This window comes from Phasianus colchicus, chromosome 2 (genome assembly GCF_987193195.1).
Source record: "Phasianus colchicus chromosome 2, bPhaCol1.hap1.1, whole genome shotgun sequence".
NCBI lineage: Eukaryota > Metazoa > Chordata > Aves > Galliformes > Phasianidae > Phasianus > Phasianus colchicus.
Window position 1 is genome coordinate 82,307,372 of NC_143437.1, and position 21,592 is coordinate 82,328,963.

General features: G+C 36.6%; 1 protein-coding gene across 6 annotated transcripts in view; it reads right to left on the reverse strand.

Moving 5' to 3' along the window:
• SMAP1 (small ArfGAP 1) overlaps positions 1-21,592 on the reverse strand; it is a 93,508-nt gene that overhangs the window by 34,222 nt on the left and 37,694 nt on the right. For 2 of the 6 annotated variants that reach the window (XM_090136188.1, XM_031611143.2), the window contains exons 5-6: positions 13,691-13,768; positions 10,176-10,256 (exon numbers count right to left, since the gene is read on the reverse strand). In XM_090136188.1, the coding sequence (XP_089992314.1) occupies positions 10,176-10,256; positions 13,691-13,768 (159 nt within the window). The remainder of the gene's footprint in view (positions 1-10,175; positions 10,257-13,690; positions 13,769-21,592) is intronic. The other 4 variants (XM_090136190.1, XM_090136192.1, XM_090136189.1 and 1 more) reach the window with 3 other exon arrangements.

The window sequence follows — 21,592 nt, forward strand, 5'->3', positions numbered from 1 at the left end:
TGGTCCCATTTTCTAGCTGTGGATGCCAACTTTATAAAGGCAAAATTTCAGGTAAGACAGACAGATTTATCCAGCTGTAATCTTTTTGTTATCAGAGATGGAAGGCAACTGATTGCAGATGGGTTAACAGTGTTGACTGTCATAAAAGGAATTCAGCATTAAAAAGACATTTTATATCTGAACAGCTAGTTAACGAGTGACTCAACTTCAGGAAATTTTGCAAGATTCACAGTATGAAGTGAGAAACTTGTCCATTTCCTTCAAATTGCATTAAAAACTCCTGTCTCTGCCTTGTCCTGCTTATATCACTTAGAGTGATATCTCCCAAAAGCCTTTCAATGAATTGTGAAAAAATAATAAGGTAATAGGATTGACATCAGAGCAGTAAGGATTTTTACACATTGTTCTACTGCAATGAGCAACTACCAAAACACAATGATCAACATTTTAAATACTCTAATTCTTCTAATAAAAAGACACAGAATCAACATCTATGTCAGTTAAACTGTAAGACACTGAAAGTTTCACGACAGCCTGAATTTGAAAGCTACCAAACATTTTTTCTTTCTTTTTTTAAAGAAATTACTAACAGCTTAAACTAATGCTGGAGGTTTTACAATTGCCTGTAGCATCTGAAATTATCTTTCACGAAAAATGAATCTTTACTCTTAAGTACCATTTGTACATGTGACAGTTATTGCTGCTATCCAGCTGCTATATCTTGATGCTCACACACTGAAGTGGGGTACCTCTCCTGAGGGGTTTAAGCACGTTCTAGCCTAACCATGGTAAAATGAAAGGGAACGCACAAAGACCCCTGACTGCTTTGCTCTTGATCCAATAAATGTAATTATGTTATGCTTCCTTTGTTTTCATATTATTCAAAATGTGGTAAGATTATTATTTTGAGCAACATTACTTAAATTTCTTGCTCCTGTTCTCAACTTCATATCCGTATCCTTCTTCATATTCAACTCCATATATCAGTACGACTTCTGTAAAGATATCATACTATTTTGTTCTTGCACATTTCATTGATTGTTTACAATCTAACTAGTGCTGTAATTTTTATAAAATCTTTTATTTGAGATTGCATATATGTGCTTTCAATCATGTGTGTTCCTATTTTTTCAAAGGCCTCAAAATGCTTAAGTCTTGGCCTCTGATTAAAACTGATTTAGTTCAAAACAATTTCAATGCACCCACTTTTCATTTTATTAAATATGTAACTATATATTGTTGTAGGAGTCAAATTCTATAAACAGACTAAAAGCAGAACTAACATACCTCAGCACAGATATTAACATTTTAAAATGAAGCATAGAAATGAAAGCTGTAGCATAACTTACTCTGGCAACTCCGCAGAGTTGCCTACTCAATTTTTTCAAATTCATGTGGGAAAAAGCTGATTCTTATCAGATGTAAGCAGGAGAAATCTGAAAATACCATTTGTTAGTAGCTATTACCAACTCAAAAAGCAGGTCTGATTTAGTATTTGACTCTGTACAGAGGAAAAACATAACTGAGGTTCATGTAGAACTAAGCACACCTAACAACACCTTTTTGTTAAAGATAGTTTAGCAAGTAAAACAAAGACAAATTTAACCAAAGCAACCCAAACCCAAGCTTGTTTTCATAGGTTTAAGATTCCATTTATTTAGAATTAATAAAAAACAAACCTGAAAATAATATTCTGACACAGAGCACAGTTGATAGAATCAAGCAGATACAGAGAATGCAGACTGGACTGGGGAAAAAAAATGTGATACCGTTCTTACGGCCTCACTCTTTTTCTGAAACTTAAAAGACAAATATCCTTTTTCCTCCCATCTAACAAATAAGGTTTTCTATTACTTCTACCTGCAATATTTATTTCCTAATATCTTTGTCTACAGCTCTAATAGGTAATAAGACCCACGGCAGATTACTTTCATGAGATTAGAAGTTTCAAAGCAACCCCTAAACACAAGGAATCCTTTGTTACCTGCACAAAGAATGAATTACACAGCTCTGGGAAGGAGAATCTCACTTCTTATGCTAATCTGTAGAAGGGCATAGGACAAAACCTCAAAAATAATCTGGTCTCTTCCAAAACATGGAAAAGATAGTATTAGAAACAGAAAACCAGGCTGCACAGGTCTGTAAGAAGCAAATTAAAAGAACAAGCCTGAAATACACCCTTGACGGAGGTAGGAGGCAAGGAAACAGGCTGTCCTATATTTTAATCACATAGTCCTGAATGCTGAGCTTTAACTCAGATCTACTTCCCATTAATTTATGCAAACAAGGACTAAGTATATAAATAAGATTATGTATGCAATCACAGTGAAAAACTTATTTTTCAGTTCCTCTGGTAAATACTCAATTATATATTAACATCAAATTTTTATAACATTTTATGTAAGATTATAAGAAAAAAAACATTAAAAATGAAATCATTCAGGAAAGTAAAATTATGCTTACAGTTTTAAGAGAACATGCACATGATCTCATGTGATTTAGCAGACCTCATCAATCATAAAACAATCAAATATAGAATTACATTACAGATATTCTAAATGTTGAACTTATAATTCAGGTCTGCATTTGCTGAGTCGACTTATTCTTACAGTTTAAAAGTAAAACACCTCAGTAAACCATTTCCAAACTGGTGCTTAAGTATACGCCAAAATTTTAGCTACTTTTCTTTCTTCCAACCAATAGAGACCAATGCTCCTTTTGCCTCACTTGCCCAGACAGGTTGATCTTTTGTAGGAGTTTACTTCTTAAGTTCTTTACAGAGAGAGTGGTGAGGTGCTGGAACAGGCTGCCCAAAGAGATTGTGGATGCCCTGTCCCTGGAGGTGTTCAAGGCCAGGCTGGATGGGGCCCTGGGCAGCCTGGTCTGGTATTAAATGGGGAGGTTGGTGGCCCTGCATGTGGAAGGGGGGTTGGAGCTTCATGATCCTTGAGGTTCCTTCCAACCCTGGCCATTCTGTGATTCTCTTTAGGGGCAAAGAGAACATCACAGCAATTTCTTCATCTTTGGTAAATGAATGTTAGACACTGTTTTGTCTACAGGAAAAGCTGCTAATATAAAGTCCCCACTTCTACTTGAGGGGTTTGCTAGTACTTTCTAAAAGGGCAAATAAATTTATGTCAGTACCTCCATAACACTGGCCATCTGGTGCAGGTTGGTAACAATGTGGACAGAGTCAGCACATCACTGTTATCACTGAGTTTAAGCGGGCAATTTAGTCCACAGTTTGAGGAAGAAAAACAGCCTTTGATATACTGCCACTGGAAGATAACCTCTAACTGACCCATTCCTGTCACCTAAATCAACTTTATACATAAACAAGAGCCAGTTTCAAATTCAAGATGCAATATAATAAAACAAATTCAACTTACAGTGTCAAAGAGTACTTCAGTTAATCAAGTTAACTGCTGCACTCCTTTAAAAACATTCATCATCCTGATATGTTCAGGAGAAAAATCTTAACTTTGAATGTCAAAATTAGTTTGCAAAAGCACAGATAGTTCGTGAAGACAAAAAACAGCTTGCTCTTTACATCCCGACCATTTAACTTTACTGTCCAAATACAACAAAGTCTGTTTTTGCAGGGCCCATTTAAAAAAAGAAAAAGGAGATGTAGTTTCATGGTAATTACAACGCTTAGTAAGCAATATTTTACAGTGGAACTATCAGAACGAACCATGAAAGTCTTCAACTTTCAAAGTCTTCCAAGTCCCTAAGGTAAACACCATAAAAAGCTATACAATGCTGAATGAAAACACTTCCAAAGCATTACGTGCCCAGGACTTATCTGAACTTTCTAATTTTACAATCAGAAATACATGTTAAGTTCACTGAGGATGGCTTTCTAAATCACTTCTGGCTTAATTCCGGATTACTAGCACATCAGATTTCCTATATTTAACAGCTAAAGCTATATATAGAACTGAATCCTGCCACATCTGAACATTTTAGGCATATGGGTTTTCTCCTCCCTACTTCTCCAAGTGATGCAGAAGCAATTGCTCACCACCTCTCGACTAATGTCTACCAAGCCCCCTGAGCAGTGGAGGACAGCAAGATTCACTCCCACCCCATTCAAAACTCCCTTCATATAATAACATATGGCATGGAATACCCCTTTAGCCACTTTAAGTCAGTCATCCTCATTCTGTTCCCTCTCAGCTCCTTGGGGACCTCACTGAGAATAGTCTTAGCTCTATACAACATTGCTTAGCAGGCAACTATAAACGCTGGTGTGCTATCAACATTGTTTTTCTCCTAGAACAAAACCACAGCATCATACCAGACACTCTGAAGAAAACAATTCCATCCCAGCTGAAACTAAGACATGCTGTGCAGCTTTAACGATCAAACTGCATCCCATCCTTTCCTTCGGTGGAAAACTGGTATAAGACTGACAGGGTGCACATTGCATGGAGCAACTTACCTGAGTGCTCCTTTGTGCAAGGAGCAGACACTCTACACAAAAAGAATGAACAGCTTAAGTTTGAATTCCAGAAACTACCGTAAGGCTTTGCTAACTCCCTTACGCAGTAGTAGAATATGTAGGCTACATGTTCTTTTGAAAGTTGCCAAACGACTGTAAATTGAGCACATTCAATTTCCTGAGGAGTAAGAGGTCTTTCTCAGTAGAAATACTAGAAATAAATAGGAGTTCAGTGTTTCACTTTGCTCTTGAATGAAGAACCAGTTCAATCAGTCTTAGCAGAAAACAAAAACATAGAAAATCATGTCTGATTTGGGAAAGTTCACCAACCTCAACTATGCAAAGGACTAATAAGAAAGAAAAACTACTCAGCAGTTGATGAGAGGGTGGGCAGGGTGACGAATCTTTTAAGATGGTTGTTGAAATTTTATCCATTTTTTCTTGCCAAGAATTTAATAATTTTCAGATGTAATCATCAATGAAATAGACAGGAGGCGGCAGACTATAGACTCCCCCTCCCCACAACCCCAAACTCGTTATAAGCATCAGAGTTTTGGGTTGTTTTTTACCAAATTTAAAATCTTAGTTGTAATTGTGTGTACAAAACATCTAAAAATTGCCTAGATTGCATGATAGTCTCTCTTGCATTATTACTCTTCCTGTTGGCCCTTAGGAAGCATTATGAAGCATGTGAGTGGCCTCACTTGTTTATTTTTGCAACTCAACACATTATGTATTCCTAGAATTGTATTTCAGTTGTTTGCGAACTACCTGGGCTTTGGCTCCAATTTTCATGTTGTAAAAATCTGTCTAGTAATTGTTCCAGCAGTTCTCATGCAATCTTTTCTCAAAGTAACTCTAAATGTAAGGTTATCTTAAGCATGAGAAAAAAAAGAAAACAAGATCTGTAATTGTGGAAATGGCACAAAGAAGTACCCTGGGTTTCTCAGAGACGAGGGCTTTCACTTAATGAGTGCTGTTGGTGCACTGGAGATGCTGGAGTCTGGTCCCTGCCAACTCCAGAAAATGTTAATGGGGGACCTCAAAACTGAAAATTGATGAGTGCCTGAAGACCTTTCAAGGAAGACCTTGAAAATATGAGTTACTGAATACTGAGAGTAATGCGGCTCTCGGTAATGAGTGCGATAATTCTACTTTAGAATCATAGAGTCACAAGGTTGGAAAGGACCTACAAGATCATCTAGTCCAACCGTCCTCCCACCACACTGCTGCCACAAGCAATCTTTTATCCTTATGGTATTGTCTTACTTATTCTGAGCAGGATTAAGGAGACAGTGTAGGAAAGAAAAAGAGAATGCAAGAATATCTGCAGAATTCAGACCTCACTAGGTCAATTGCTCCTAGAATAAGCTGGCAGATTCCTGAAGAGAATTCCTTTGGTAGCTTAGGTCCCTGTATGCTTACTAGGCATTTAATTATTGCATTCTTCTAGAGAATTTGCTTTTTTCAAACAAAATGGGGAGATTTTACTTCCCCATTCCTTACAAATGTTAGTTCAAGAGCTTTATTCCTCATGCTCCAATTCTCTGTCCATTCTGATACAGAAGGATTACTTCCCCTTAACATTTACCTAAAATCGGGATCTGAATTTATGAAATGAATGTGCTGAAAAAGCAGCACCCATCTCAGTCTAATAGTATGATCTGTCAATAGTTATAAGCTTACAAGAACTTCAAGTCACTTGTAATTTCCTATTTTAAACTTATGTAAGAGTCTTCTGTGCTTTAGAGGCTCTAGCTCTCAATTACTAACTTAAAATATGAAAATATTTAATTGAAAATTAAGATAATTTGTTCTTGGAAGGTGTCATCTTAAAGTAAAAAAAAATGCTTGAAATGTAAACAGATTCACCCACATTTCATCTTTCATCTTCCCAAAGGGCACTAAGAATTCTATTTTAACTGTTTATGTAAGAGTTTCTCAAGAAATGTAGTTTGTCAAACCTTGTGCAGATGACCTAAAAGAGGCAACAAAACCCCACAATCTGTAGTTCTGATATCCAAGGAAATAAATGCATCCATTTTACTGGTTAATTTGCTATAATTTAAAGTACAACTCTGAATCCTGACAGATTCCCATACCAGCCCTATTATAAATATTCAGCCCACAGTAGAAAGTCTAAAATGAAATATGAAATTCTAGTTTTCTGACATGATATGTTAATGATATTTTAACAAGATATGTTAATATATAATTATGTGCTCACTGAGCATTTAGTATACCATTTATTATACTGTTTTCCTGGAAAAACTGAAGCACGTTGACACTGAATGCTCCATAGTCTGATCTGGTAGCTGGTTATATTATGGCAACTCTTACATGTCATCTTGTAATGGCACAAGCTACTAGTGAATCAATGAAATCTTCAATACATATTTTCTTATCTAAAGGTTACAAGAAACTTGCTGCACATATGTAGGAACAGTTTTATCAGCCGAGATCCATATTAACTACTGTACAGTACTTCAGGATCAAATCAGTGCTTACATGGCAGGAAAGCTAACTCCCTGTCTTATCTGACCACTGTCAGCCCATTACCAACATGAAAAACAAAACGGACCACTGGAACATGCTTTACAAATCACCAGAAGCTATAATTACTAACAGTGAAATTTCAGTGCTATTCCATAAGACTCCATGAGCTCTCAAATAGAAGAAAAAAAAAAGCATTACAACTGCCAGTAGCTTAGCAATATCACTATTTTATTTTTATAGAATACTGCAGGATCTGATGTGGAACACCACACTGTTGGCTACTCCCAATAAAACATTAATCACTGTAGCTGACCGTCAATATGTAGCTGGTCTTGTTATAATACAAATTGCACAGTAATCTGTAATTGTAATCACAGAAATCAGAACAACCCTGAAAACCTGAGACCAAGCAAGTATCCTTACTTCCCACTGTTCTGCAGCAGATCTCACCTGGACCTTGTGGAAACTCTATTCTGCATCTGAAATTGCTGTCTCCAACAAGAACTTTCCTGAAGACTGATTCCCATGGGAACTGCCTCAAGGACATGGTGATTCTTACTAAAAAGCCCACCAGCATTTAATCCATTAAAGTATACATTTCTGTCATTTTCACTTATAAAAGCACGCTAGCCAACAAAGACTTACACAATAATCACCTGACACAATAACATACCGTTGGAATAATGCACTTTACTAAACACATGTTATAAGCTTTGAAAATGCAAAATAAACAGTGCTAAACAGTCAGCTTGTTAAAGGTTAAAGATCAGCCAGTCACCAGTAAAGGGCTTTTAGCCAAACGTAGGTGCAGATTTTGTTCTTTGAACTAGAGACCAGAATATAAGTATTGAATGTGAACATTTTGCTGTTGGGTTTTCTAAGATACTTTTCTTTCTTATGTTTCAAAAGCTAACAAGCTCAGAATAAGATATAAAATAGAAGGCACTGAGAACGTAAGACTCATACGTGACATTGCTAAAGTTCTCTGTAGTTTTATATAGCTTCATTTTAAACTTTTTGCTAGTTTAAAGCCTGCTTTTCTTTTACATCTTCATTGATTCTTCTGTAGGATAGACAAAACATTGACTGAATTACCTTAATAAACAAAATTCCTTTAAAACTGACAATAGCGTGGTTACATATCTTTAATAAATTTTCAAGCCTAGAAGGTATACACTGGTGATATACTATGTCTGCATGAAGGAGCAGTGACCTCACATATGAAGAATCCTTCAAGTCTGTTTCCTTCTTCAGGACGCTCAATACTGGGATAAATAACTGTCTGCTCCTTGTTGTGGTGTTGGAAATATGGTATTGTGGTCAAGATGCCAGCATTCCCCTAGTGATTCAATATGCAATATTTAAGATACCCTACAGACAGTCTTCACCAGGACATTAAGTCCATCATTATTAGTTAAACTAAGAAGAACATCACTGTGTGTAATATTTTCAAGCAGAATCGCAGCATAAAAACAGCAAAGTACAACTCCATCTGCATAACTAGAACCTTTTCATTCTCTATCCCACCAGTACTTCTCCAGTGGAAACACAAGAATTCAATACAGGTCTCACTTGGATTCTAGAAAGTGACTGATTTTAAAGTTTATAAGTAGTGTCTAAAAGTAGTGTACTTTCAACAATCCTTGAAAACCTTGAAAAGCCCCAGCTTAAATAATATATTAAATAAAAAAGATGACACACAGACAAGTCTCATTTGAGCAATCAGTGCTGATGTATTAATAATGAAATAAAACACGCTGCATGCTCAAACATTCTCCAGCTGTTACAACACTGTGACCTAGTGCAGATGTATTTATGGAATTACGCATTTTGTACTACAAGCATTTAAAATGAAAACACTTTCTTGCTCAATCATTTAACTGGCATTACATTTCAAATGGAAGTCTAATCTGAGGCTAATTTGATGTGGGCTTTATATCAAGCATTAGGGTAGATCCTCAGCTGTAATGGCGCAATGCAGTCCCTTCTCTCTCAGTGAAGTTGTCCTAGCCATGTGACAAGGCCGAGTCACCCCTGCAATAAAAACTCCTTTCTCCTCCCAGCCAACACTAGACTTCTGGGCTTTACAAACTACAGCAACATTTTTAGCCTATGTGACTATATTATATTGTTTTGATCACAACACTTAATTTGGCTGGAAGTAAAAAAAACTGTGCCCTTGCAGAGCTTCAATAATCAAGAACATTAATATTTATCTTACCACTAATAAACATGCTTTGACCTCCTACCATATGTATAAGGATATCCTTTTTCCACTAGGCTATTGAAGCAATCCAAATTGTCATCACGATGTGTTGGCTTTGTAATTCTAAAACTGCTTTCCAATTCCACACACACAAAATAACTCGTACTGGGGAGGGTTATTGTTTCCCATCCACATACGCATATATTTTTGTATCTCTTTATTATGCAAAATAAAGAAAACTGAAATTTGAAAACTGAACTAGAAATACATCTGCAATCATAGGGCATGAATATTCAATATTTTTCATAATTGTAACAGAACATTATTGAGGAATTAAACGACAGATGGGGACACCAATGCATTTTGTGGACTACGATGCAGATAAGAACATACTTGATATAAGAACATAATTGGAGTCATATAATTGGCAAGAGGACACCTGTCTCAGAACAAACTACTGCATTTAAAACTTAAATTATCCATTCCATTTTTCTTTAATATTAACTCTACAAGCAGTGTAGATCAGTATACATGAAATTTTAAATGTTCCTACGTTGCTAAAGCTGCCTTCTTATGCTTTAATATAACTGCTTAAAGACGGTGCTTAAGCTGGTTTGCCTGTCACATTTTGTGACACGTTCTAGTTGAATACTTACAGGTTATCCAGATAGGAGTTATTAATTCAACTCTGCAGATTAAACACTTATTTTAAAAATGGATTAATTTAAGAAAGATATCACTAAATGATCATATGGCACTCAATAAAGCTGAAAATCTATGTAAGAATGGTAATGGTACCTCTTAAAAACCTTAATCATCTGAGTTTATATTTTAACAAATCCAAACTCACCTTCCTGCAACCTCATATGGAAATAACAACACACATAGTTAGTAAGCCATTTGTGTGGATTATCCAGATTGTGTGTGTGTGTTTTATTTTCCCCACAGCTACAAATTTCATTTTTTAAAATTCTTGAACATGACCAACACTACATTTTTAAATAACTGAGAAAAAGAAAATATTCTTACCTTTTCAACTGCTACTTGTTTTGATGTTTTTTCTGTTTCTCTCTCTCTCTTTTTCTCTTCTTTCTTTTTTTCTTTTTCCTTCTGAGGAAAATAAAATAAAAGCATTAGCTGATACTCAATAACAATGCATTTGCAAACACACTGAAGGTATTTAGACCTGCATACAGTCACACAGAAGAAAGATCTTCAGTTAGTCCCTTTGAATTCAGAACTTATGCTCCTACCTGCACTGCTTCCAGAAGTGATCTGTTTTGCTCAAATAGTACTACTAAAAATATTAAATTTTATTTCGCAAATTTAAGAAAATACTATTTTGTCTTCTCACCTGCATTTCCACATACAAGCAGAAAGAAAAACATACCATTGTTGTTTTTTTCCTAAGAAAAGATCCGAAGAGAAAAAGTATCTACAACTGGACACAGAATACAGTTGAGGTGAGGACACACACAAAAATAGCTTACTGAAGTTTATTTCATTCATATCATATGATCTAGCTGCTCTACACCACCTTCTGAAGTCTTCTCACGATCCACAAGAACTCTGGTTTTGACACTTGCTTTTAATATCCACTAGCATCTCTCTAACAACACTGAAATCCCACGAAGAACAGAAAGAAACAAGTGTGTCATCTTTGACTAGTATCAAAGATTACCACAAAAGAACTGTTTCCCCTGCATCATCCATTGCTTTCGAAGTCAAAACAGAAACCGTCTTGAATTTCTGCATCAGGGATCACTTCTTTGTCTTCCAGTACAATAATAAGTGGCTATCAAAGGCAGCATAGAAGATTCAAAATAAAAGGAGACTATTTTCTACACATGCTGTAACTAAGCTGTGGAATTCCTTGCTGCAGGTCACTCAATTGTTAGGAGTTGATGTGGTTTGAGGGGCAATCAGAAAATTTCAAAAAAACACCATAGTTTAGGTTTTGCTGGATTCAGCAACACTTGACATCATAAGATGAGTTACAGAGGGAAGTTCTGAAACCTTCAGTTTCAGCTTTGCAGTTCTTTTGTTCTGTCATTTAAGTAAGGTGACAAAGGGTAAACAACAGATCAAGTGGTGAGGAGTAAAAGGAAAGGGGATTTGTGGCGTCTACCATGGAAGGAGTGGAAAGTAATCCACTGACTGATAACCTCTCTCACTCATACAGCTTCCAGCCTGACCAAAGAACTGTAAGACAACATGCATGTAACCTTAACCTTCTGCAGAGTTACCAGTTTTTAAAGGCCGATTGAGTAGTGTTAGAAACATAATACTCTTGCAGAATGTTGACTTTGGTCATATGAAAGACTTAGTGAGTCATATGACAATAGGTTGACCCAGAAAGTAAACGAGAGCTGTTTCCTCTGAAAGAATCGTAGCAATGCTACAGAAGTTGTTTATTAATTCAAAACTACACAGGTCTAACATGACCAAAGAACACTCCTCCAAGCTCCTGCTCATAACATACAGAAGATGGGATCTCTTCAGGCATCAGGAGCCACTGTTACAACACAGGTGAGGGATGCGAAAAGAGGGAATCTGTGCAAGTTCTCTGACGAGATGAAACCAACTGAGGCCTCGCAGCAACTGAAGAACCAAGACAAACAGCACTGAGTTGCAGCCATTGATGATACTCCCCTCAGTGGAAGGAAGCCTTGCAGGCTTACTGAACTAACATTGCAAACGCACAGCCATGCTTTTCAAATGAAGCTTAGCCCTTCTGTCATTATCGTACCACCAATTCTAATATCGACTTGAATTCTAAATACTCCCCAAATGTTGTGACTGTAATCATGTATTGTGCACACATACACTGCTGGAGAATACTTTTTCCAGAAGTTGTTTATCCCTTTCCTCCCTCCCTACTTTTTCAAGTTGAATAATTTAAGTACACTTGATCTCTTCTCCTGTAGATTCTCTTCTAGGACTTACACAACTATTTGTCTTCTCTCCCACTCGAAAAGTTTGTTCTAAATGTTAAAACAGTACTTGCTTCTCAGATACAATGCTAGACTACATTCAAATGAACACAGAATTAGAGGTTTTTGCATATTATCTTCAAGATGTCTCGATCTCCAGTTTGATTTTGACATATATAATTGTTAAATATATTTTACTAGAGAAACCTCACTTCTAGAGGAAAAATCAGGAAATTTAAATTCTTTGGACTTCAAGAAGGCATACAGTAAGTTTCATACAGCAGACACATCACAAAAGTGACAAAGCCCAAACAAGAAATGCCTCTCAACAAACCCCAAACTGGAGTGGAGATGCAAAGACAAACTGTTCATCAGTGTTTTTCACCTCACAAATCCTAAGGATCTTTTGAAAAAGGATCTTTTTCAATTCCCAGAGACTTTACTTTCACTCACTCCTTTTCCGATGCGGACTTAAAAACCTGTAACTCCTTCATCTTCACACTTCACAAGTTCAATATACAAGCTTTCTGCTTCAGCTCCCTTAGATAAAAATGAATACAGACTAAATAAAAGCACTTCTCAGAAGGTGTATTCATGCCAGAACTTCAACTCAAGTGTTTCATTTCTTGTAAAATTAGTCAGAAAGCACTATCAAGACCATTAAATAAAATTATACTGCTAGCAACAATCTTTCATTTTTCCCCAAAATTGTTTCCAACAGTATGGCATACTAGTTATACAGCAGAATTGATAAATTTGAATGCAAAATGAGAAGGTTGAGAAATAAATGGTGAATTTAATTATAGAGCAGCTGTTGAGATTCCTGCTACATCTTCAAAAGCACATCAAATTCACAAAGGCTTGTGGTCTAGTCTATGAACACTAACTCAGATTTTAATTCATGTTAAATATAGCTAAACTAAAATAATTTATAACGTCTGGAAATATTCTCTATATTTCAAAGAAAAAAGATTATTTATGTTTAGATAATAACTTTTTCATAGGCTGTATGCAGTCTCAAGTTAAAGTGAAGTGTTCATACAGAAGAACCTAATATTGAACGTCTGCATTTTAAAGCGTTCCATTCTTATTACACATTGTAACATTTACTGAAAGTTCATATAAATGATGCCTCATCCTCTTCTTGTTTGTGAAACTTTTCGAAGGCCTTTCTAAACGTTAAGTGTAAATTCAGTACATGTACACATGCCTCAGGTAGAAGGGATATTGTAACAGTACAAATTAAAAGAAACACAGAATTAATTTAGTGACACTTATCTCCAAGGAGACTGAAGTAAGTGACTGGAATAATACTGATGATTCTGAAACAAGTAATATGGAAAAGATGTCAAAAATTATTCTTGAAGAGAAAGGCCAAAGTCACTCATGCCCATTAATTTGGAATGAAGAATTGTTTTCACACAGCTCTGAGACACCAACTGTATCAATTCCTTTGCACCCAGTCATGGAAGCAAGGAGGAGAACGCCTGAATGATTATTAACAGTTCAAATTCTCCAGTTAACTTGGTGAAATTACCCTATAGCAATGCAAACACCCGTGCAAAGCAGCAGATTAGATAATTTGAAAGAAGTTAGACCAGAAAGATATACCTCCACTTTGCTCTTCTCAGCAGCAGCCTGGAGAGAAGGAGAGGATGCCAAAGGTTGAGCAGTATCAGAAGAGGATATCTGTGCAAAATAGGAAAGAAATGAGAAGGAAAATAAGCAAGAAAAAATTGGAAAAGGGGTGGAGAGGAGCAGAGGCAGCTAAGATGTGATTTTTATTCTTTTTCAGTAATTGTTAAAGTGTGGGAAAAAAAACACATAACACAGAAAAAGCAAAAGGAGTAGACAAAGTATTTGCATTTAATGTCTTAAGTTTTATCTGCATGAATTCTAACGGAACTCTGTCAAGCAAGAATGAGAGACCTACAACAGAATTCTCTGGAACAGTATACAAGCAAATGAATCTGGACAAAATCATATCACAGGCCTAAGATAGATCTGTTTCATTTGTTTTTCATTTTTTCCAATGTGACCACTGAAATATTAATGTCCCAAAGCACAAAGTCATATTGTCCCCATAGGAGTTTGAGAGAAGAATGCCTTTGTTCTTGTTCACCACAACAGTATTTTTTGTAAAAACAATGCAAAAAATCTCAGAGTTATACATTAATTGAAATTCTAATTAACTGTTCCTCTAAGATCACTCCAAAGGAGTGAGGAGCTTAGGGTTTATGAAGCATATACATAAAGCAACATTCTAGAGGTAGAGCTCCAGATCTTCTAGTCAGGTGAATCTTCTCTTCTATGAACCAGTATATAAAATCATTATCTTTTTGTTATCCTTACTACAAAAATACAACTGAATTACTTTCAACAAACACACAGTAGATCCTCAGAGCTATAAAGTTGACACTTCTACAGTGTCTTGTATCATCTCTACTATCTATGATAAAAACTTATAAGTAAAGGAAGCTACTGCAAAGCAGGTCATTACGTTGGATCAAAATAGCCAATTCAGATGACGTGTTTTTGCTGAAGTTAAAGAAAAATAACTACAGAAAAAAACCCTACCTCATGCCCCATATTTCCAATCCTGCAAGTATCATAGATGGATATTCATAAAGCGTATATAATGAGGGTTTTTTTCCCCATAAACTCAGTAATTACACACACACACATATATATATATATATAAAAAAAATATAAGGTATACTCTGTAATAGTCCCTCTCAATCTGCATATCATCTTCATAAATTAAGGGAATATGTAATCCAGGATAAGGAAATCTTATGAAGTCCTGAAATTATTGTAGCTTTGCAAATCTAAAGAGAAGCATACAAGCTGTAAGCAGACAGACAGGGAAAAGCAGTTGCAAGTCTGCCTGTGCTATGGAACAGGATGTATGAGGTGAGAAAAATACAAATGGTTTGAAGACACAAAGCAGAAATGCATTCACTTTAGGCTAAACTCCAGCACTTCAACACACGCCTGACATATGCAAATACTGAACTAAGCAGGAGTACAAAAGGTGCATGACTGAATATAATTTCTAAGAGAAGACACATTACAATGTATAAAGAACTGATTACATTTATATAATGAAAGTAATGAAAGGAGTTTGGGCTGCTGAACAGTTTTATCATCCACTGCATCATGTTAAATTTGTTATCTTCTTTGCTGCACCAGATAAGGACATCTGAATGAAAAAAAATCCAATCAAGTTAAATTGAGTGGCAGGATAAAGTTAAGCATAAAACAGGATTAAAAGACAGACTGATACAGTCCATTGTGGAGTTGATCAGGCTACCAGAGAAGCCTGGAGAATTATCTGCCACTGGGAATGTGTCTCAGTGACAGCTGCCCAGCATCCTGCTCCCTACTGGCACTGAGCAAGCTAGCTCCTGAACTCAAAGCTGTCCAGTCAGCCACAGATGCAGAGAAGCCTTACATGCAGAGAAGCCTTACACAGATGCAGAGCAAACCAGCTAGCATTAAGTCCCAGTAGTTCCAGCTCTTATGGTCCTTGTCCATACTCAGGTGTTTCATTGTGTCAGGTCTACATACCAGAATTTAACAAACATCACAGCTTTTATTTTCCATCCAGCTGCCCCCCCAGCTATTACTTAGAAAGGTTGTGGCATGTTTTTTTCTTTCCAAAGCAGAGCACACTTTACAGATACGATGTATAGCAAAAACCACACTAATAATCTTTAATAGCATAAATCATCCTCAAGCAGCACCGACACTATCCTGATGACTTAGCTGCAAAAAGACAGACTGATCATTCAAACTTAGCATTAATAGCTTCTCCATGCCATCTCCACCATTGAAACAGCCTGGGCCCCTATAGGTCACATCAGACAGAAGAAATAAAATACTGATAAGGAGCAGTTGCTGACAAGCTGTGCGTTGCTCTTACAGCTTTGCTTAATCTTCGTTTTTAAAATTATTACCATGATAAGGTAGCTCATAAAACTGTCCCAGTTTGCTGGCAAGCTAATGAATTTCATTTGACTAACAAATGGCAACTGAGAAAGCATATGCTCAATGACCTACTTCTACGTCTGTAACAATACTGTTGGGCAGTCAGCAGTGGGAGCACCAAGGTTGAAGCTAACTCCCAGACCCAGCCACTTGGGACAGGTACACACACCCAGTCCCAAAACATGCTACGTTCCATGCTGGTGAGCCTGCCTTTCATGAATTGAAAGCCACAAATGCACCTTAAGTGTTTATAGCTGATCACCACTCAGGATTGCCAACCAAGGTTTTTAATGATAAACTGAAAACCTTTTTAGTAGACTGAGGTCATCGAAAAGGAACACTACATAATTCCCTCTCCAAGTAATACATGTGTTTTCCATTCAGTATTTATCAGCCTTTCTTGACACTGATTTGCCCCTGTAAGACTGATCAGAAGCATCAGGAAGGAAGATCAACTCCAATCCTGAGAGCAAGTTTAAGGACCTGAAAATGCTGTTGACCGCAAGCAGACATCCCCCCTCTTTTGAGCAGCAAAAACAATCTGCTTTGCACAACTACTATTCCATAAGCAATACTTCTGTTACTATTCTTCTGATCTTCCAGTTCTTAAACTCCAAAAAGAAAGTTATTTTAAAATACAGGCTAATACTGACACCAGTAATGAAGTCTGAAGAGCAGCAGCAGGAGAGGTAGAAAATATCTTTGTACTCATTTAATAGATCTAATAGAAAAAGACATTTGGACAAGTAGATGACAGGGGTGAGATCTGTCACCAAGGCTATTAAAGACAACCCAAAACTCTCCCCCTTGTGATCACATGTATAAAACAACAAATCTATCTAGATCTCTATGCCAAAAAAAGCAAGAAGTGGTTTCTAGCCATTTTCCAGAATTCAAATCAAGAAGCACAAAATGATACACTCCGACAACATGTGCTACCACAGTGCTCTGAGATGCTATGAACAAAAGCTGATTACTGGCACTTCAAAGCAAAAGGCAAAACCAATGGCAACCCCTACAACCATCCGTACATGCTGCTAAGAATAAAGCCGATGTGTTTGCATGCATTAAAAATGTATTATGAACAGACAAGTATCATCTGAATATTTCATTTAGTTTTTAATCGAATAATAGTTGGGACTTTTAATTAAGAAGTGAATTCAGATTTGGCTAAAAGAGGAAATGAAGTACAGAGCTCTTGAAGTCTCTGTATTTATACTCTTAAGATCATAAATTTTCGATCAAGTTTGAGACCAAAAAACTTGTCATCTGATTTTAGCAATTTTTTAATCTCTTTGCATTATTTGTTTTAGGAAAGCTGATATAGCAAAAATGACTATTTTGTACAATGAAACTCAGTGCAGACTTTAAAAGCTTTGATATTCAGTGCAGAACAAGAGAATACATGTTATACATATACATGTTATGTAAGACTTCATTTTCACCTATCATCTATAAGAGACTGTGATTCATAAAATAAAAAAGAATGGATCTGCAAGCTTATAACATTTTTCCAATTCTCTGGCTTCCCTACCAGGAGATCACAGAATCACAGAATGACCAAGGTTGGAAAAGACCTCCAAGATCATCTAATCCAACCATCCATCCACCACCAATATTTCCCCCACTGAACATGTTAGTTCTTTGCAATGATGCTATCCAGATACACGCTATTTTAGTAGTTAATGTAGAAGCATCAATACAAACGTTATTTGCCCAATGGCTTTGATGCAGTCTATTCACCAGATACTATTTCTGTGAAAAGTAAGGTTAAAAGAAACACTGAATGAAGCTATCAGAGAACACACACAAAAACCAGTAAATGATTTCACTGTAGTTAACTTTTTAATAACATATTTGATATTAGGCAACAATCATAGAATCACCAAGGTTGGAAAAGACTTCTAAGATTATTTAAGTCCAACCGCCTACCTATCACTAACAGTGCACACTTAATCATTTCCCTAAGTAGCAAGACCACACACTTCTTGAACACCTCCATGGAAGAATATTCCACCACTTCTTTAGGCAGGCTGTTACACTGCCCAACCACTCTTTTGGAAAACAAGATTTTCCTAATATCCAACCTGAACCTCTCTGGCACAACTTGAAGCCATTCCCTCTTGTCCGACTGCCTACCTAGAAGTAGAAGCAGACCCCCACCTCACCACAGCGTCCTGTCAAGTAGATCATGCAAACATGAATGGGTGTTAAGGTCAACGTATTAGAAATTTTCATGAATTGTTATTTTTAGCTTTTCTAAAACCTCGCTCTTTATATAATGCAATTTGCTACCTAGCCTTTTATTAAAGAGTTCAAGCTGAGGCGTTAGAAACCTGCATAAAGCTTCCATTAAATATGAAATTTACAGTGCTATCATTCACAAGATTTGAGAGATTAAAAATGAGTGCATTATGAAACCAGGTCAATATACTCAGGAAGTTAGGAGCTGAACCAAATACAAAGGTGCCCTCGAGTGGCCAATTTAAATGCACACGATATACAGGGAAATAATCTAAATCAAGAGGTCTACTCCATACTCATTTGACAGGTTTTAAGTTCAGCTACTAGATATGCTTTTCATTGCCTTTATTACAGCACATCTCCAATGCATGCCGACAAAATTAAATTAGTATTTTATTTTAAAGCAGCACTTGTAATAAATGCACATACACACAACCAATAGCTTACCACTTTTAAACGTCTGCTCTTGAAATACTGAAAGCAGCATACGAATGCTGATGCACTATTTCCAGCACTTATGTCTGAAAATCTCCAGAAGTTCATTAGCCTAACTGGTTAGGCTTTTTAGTTATTAAAACACTGATATTCAGTGCTCAGATTGCTGGACAAACACTACAGAAAAAAGATGCAGGGACCCACGTTTGAATGTGCTCACCTCTCCTCCATTCTTTTTTGAGTGCTCATATCTCATTTCAGGAATACAATGAAGCTTGTGCAAAACCTAGCTATAGTTCTGTATATGTGCAGAAGTACAGACATTCATAAAATTTTCATTGAGTAGACATGCAATGAATATTCTGGGAGATTTTTTTTTCCAACAGCATTTGATTTTGATGCTATATTTATTATCCAACTCTAAGAGCATCCTTATGTACTGCTGCCTACTCTTTGGGGGGTCACTCAGCTTCTCCTTTAAACGTCCACATCTTGGGATGCTAGTGAGAATCACATTAGCTTAATTAAAGACTGACACTGGATAAACAGATGCTTTTAATCTCTTACTCAAGTGCTCTCCACTTCCTATGTCCAATCTAAGAGTTGTTTTCAATCTGCATTTGTTCCAGGGAAAACTGTCTTTAATAGAGCTTCTCAACACTTCAGAACACCTTTCTTCTCCAAAGTGGCAACACCTTCTCCACCGCATACCAAGATAACATACATTTTCATGATTGACACTGAACTGGCAATCACTATGGATTTCAGCTTTCACAGAATTTTTGTCTGCATTGATATAGTAACCTGTAGTTAGGTCAGTCCACTCATGTTTACTCCTCATGGAAAGTAATTGATTCCCTTTGGAAGTGGGGAAAATAAGACCCTGCTTCTTATATCAAATAACTCACTTAATCACTACTGGGCAAAGTCTAAGTTCAAGACAAAAGTCAGTAGTGGTATACTCAGGTGTTGATTCTGGGGCCAAGCCTGCTTAACTGCTTCACTGATGACACAGTGGGACAGTTCATCATATCAAGTCTGAAGATGATACAAAATCAGGAGGAGTAGATGTAGTATGTAGGCATGTTGCCATTCAAAGCAACATTGCAGGATAGCCCAACAGGAACCACATGGAATTCAAAGGGGAGCAGCAAGTCCTGCATCTGGGGAAGAAAAACTTCATCCATCAGTCCAGGCTTGGGGTCAACTGACTGGAAAGAAGCTGTGCAGTAGAGAATCCAGAGGTCATGGAAGACAAGCTGGATGTGTGTCAGCAGCATGTCCAGTTCTGGGCTCCCCAGCACGAGACAGACATAGGCCAGCAGGAGGAAGTCCAACAAAAGAATTCTAAAATGATTAAGGGATCGAAGCATCTTTCAGACACTGAGAGGCTTAGTGAGTTGAGAACTGTTTAGTGCAGAGAAGAAAAAGCTAATGCAGAAGGAAAGAAATAGGGAGAAAAAAAATCCCAGTGTGTATAAATACCTGGTAGCAGGGAACTAGGAAGTCTGAAGCAAAATGCTGCCTATGATATTCAGATATTTAGTAAAAGGACCAAGAGACATTTATCAAATTGAATCGAAGGAAATTCCACTGGAACAAACATTTTAAATAAGGGTTGTTGAATATTGGAACAAGTTGCCATGAGAGGTTGTGGAGTCTTCATCCCTGGAGGTTCTCAAAACCCAAGGAACACAGCTCTAAGTAGACTGTTCTAGCTGAGCTGCCTTGAGCAGACTGGATATCTCTAGGGGCTCCTCCAAGCTACTGTGTGATTCTTAATCTAACTCATTCCACCAGCATGATCATACAAACAATTTTAGCCAACTTTCACTATCCTTGCCCTCAAATCATAGTTTTTGTATGGTATTATCGCACTTCCTTTTAATACCTATCTTTATTAGTGTATTTCAAATATACTTATTACTTGATTCAAAATTTTTTCCATAGACCACTTAGGAAAAACACTACGGTTCTTGTAATATTAGGAGAGGGGTTTGGCTTGTTTTTTAAGCCATCAGTAACATCTCCCCACACCACTGACTGAATGTTTCTCAATGCTAGCTACTGTACAGCTACTTTTCACCAATCCTATCATACCCAAATTTTTACATCTTAAATTGCTCACGTGGCATATTTTACACAACACATTTGCTGCACTAATCTCCTTTTAGACAACTTTCTGGAAAATGTGTCATCACAGTCTTTAAATTCACATCACATTTTATCCAGTTGCCTGTCTAATTTCAACCCTCTTAAATTATACATAGTGTTTTAAAGCATGGAAAATGTAGATCCATTATTCTTTTCTTTCCATGAACTTAAGAGTTTCACAGAGCTTCTCCTGCATACATAATTCACACTTTTTTTTTAAATATAGAAAATTTGTTTATTATTCTCTGAATACCATCAGTACATGATAATATATTCACACTACACGTAGTGGAATAGCTGGTGCCATATCATTCTTTCTGAGGCTGAAAGTACCTAGAATGAGCTGGAGATGATTCACTATCCACTATGAGCAATGCAGTTTCCATATGCATTCTGAGAAACTGTTTTCTTCTTTTATACTTTTTTAAATTAAAAACTGCAGAGATTGCTTGCGAGAATACCTACATCATTTATCTTTAGGTACAACCAACAGCTACTTCACTACTTCTCCATTTTACACCTATGACATAAAAGTCATTGTTGCTTTTTTTTTTTTTAATATCAAAGTTAGGGTACTATTTTATTTTATGTTAGACAATATGGTGGCTTCAAACTTGACTTCCTAAAACTCTGTGAAACTTAAGTAATTTCTCTCGGCCATTGCATGTCTAAAGACATGGCCTTATTAAC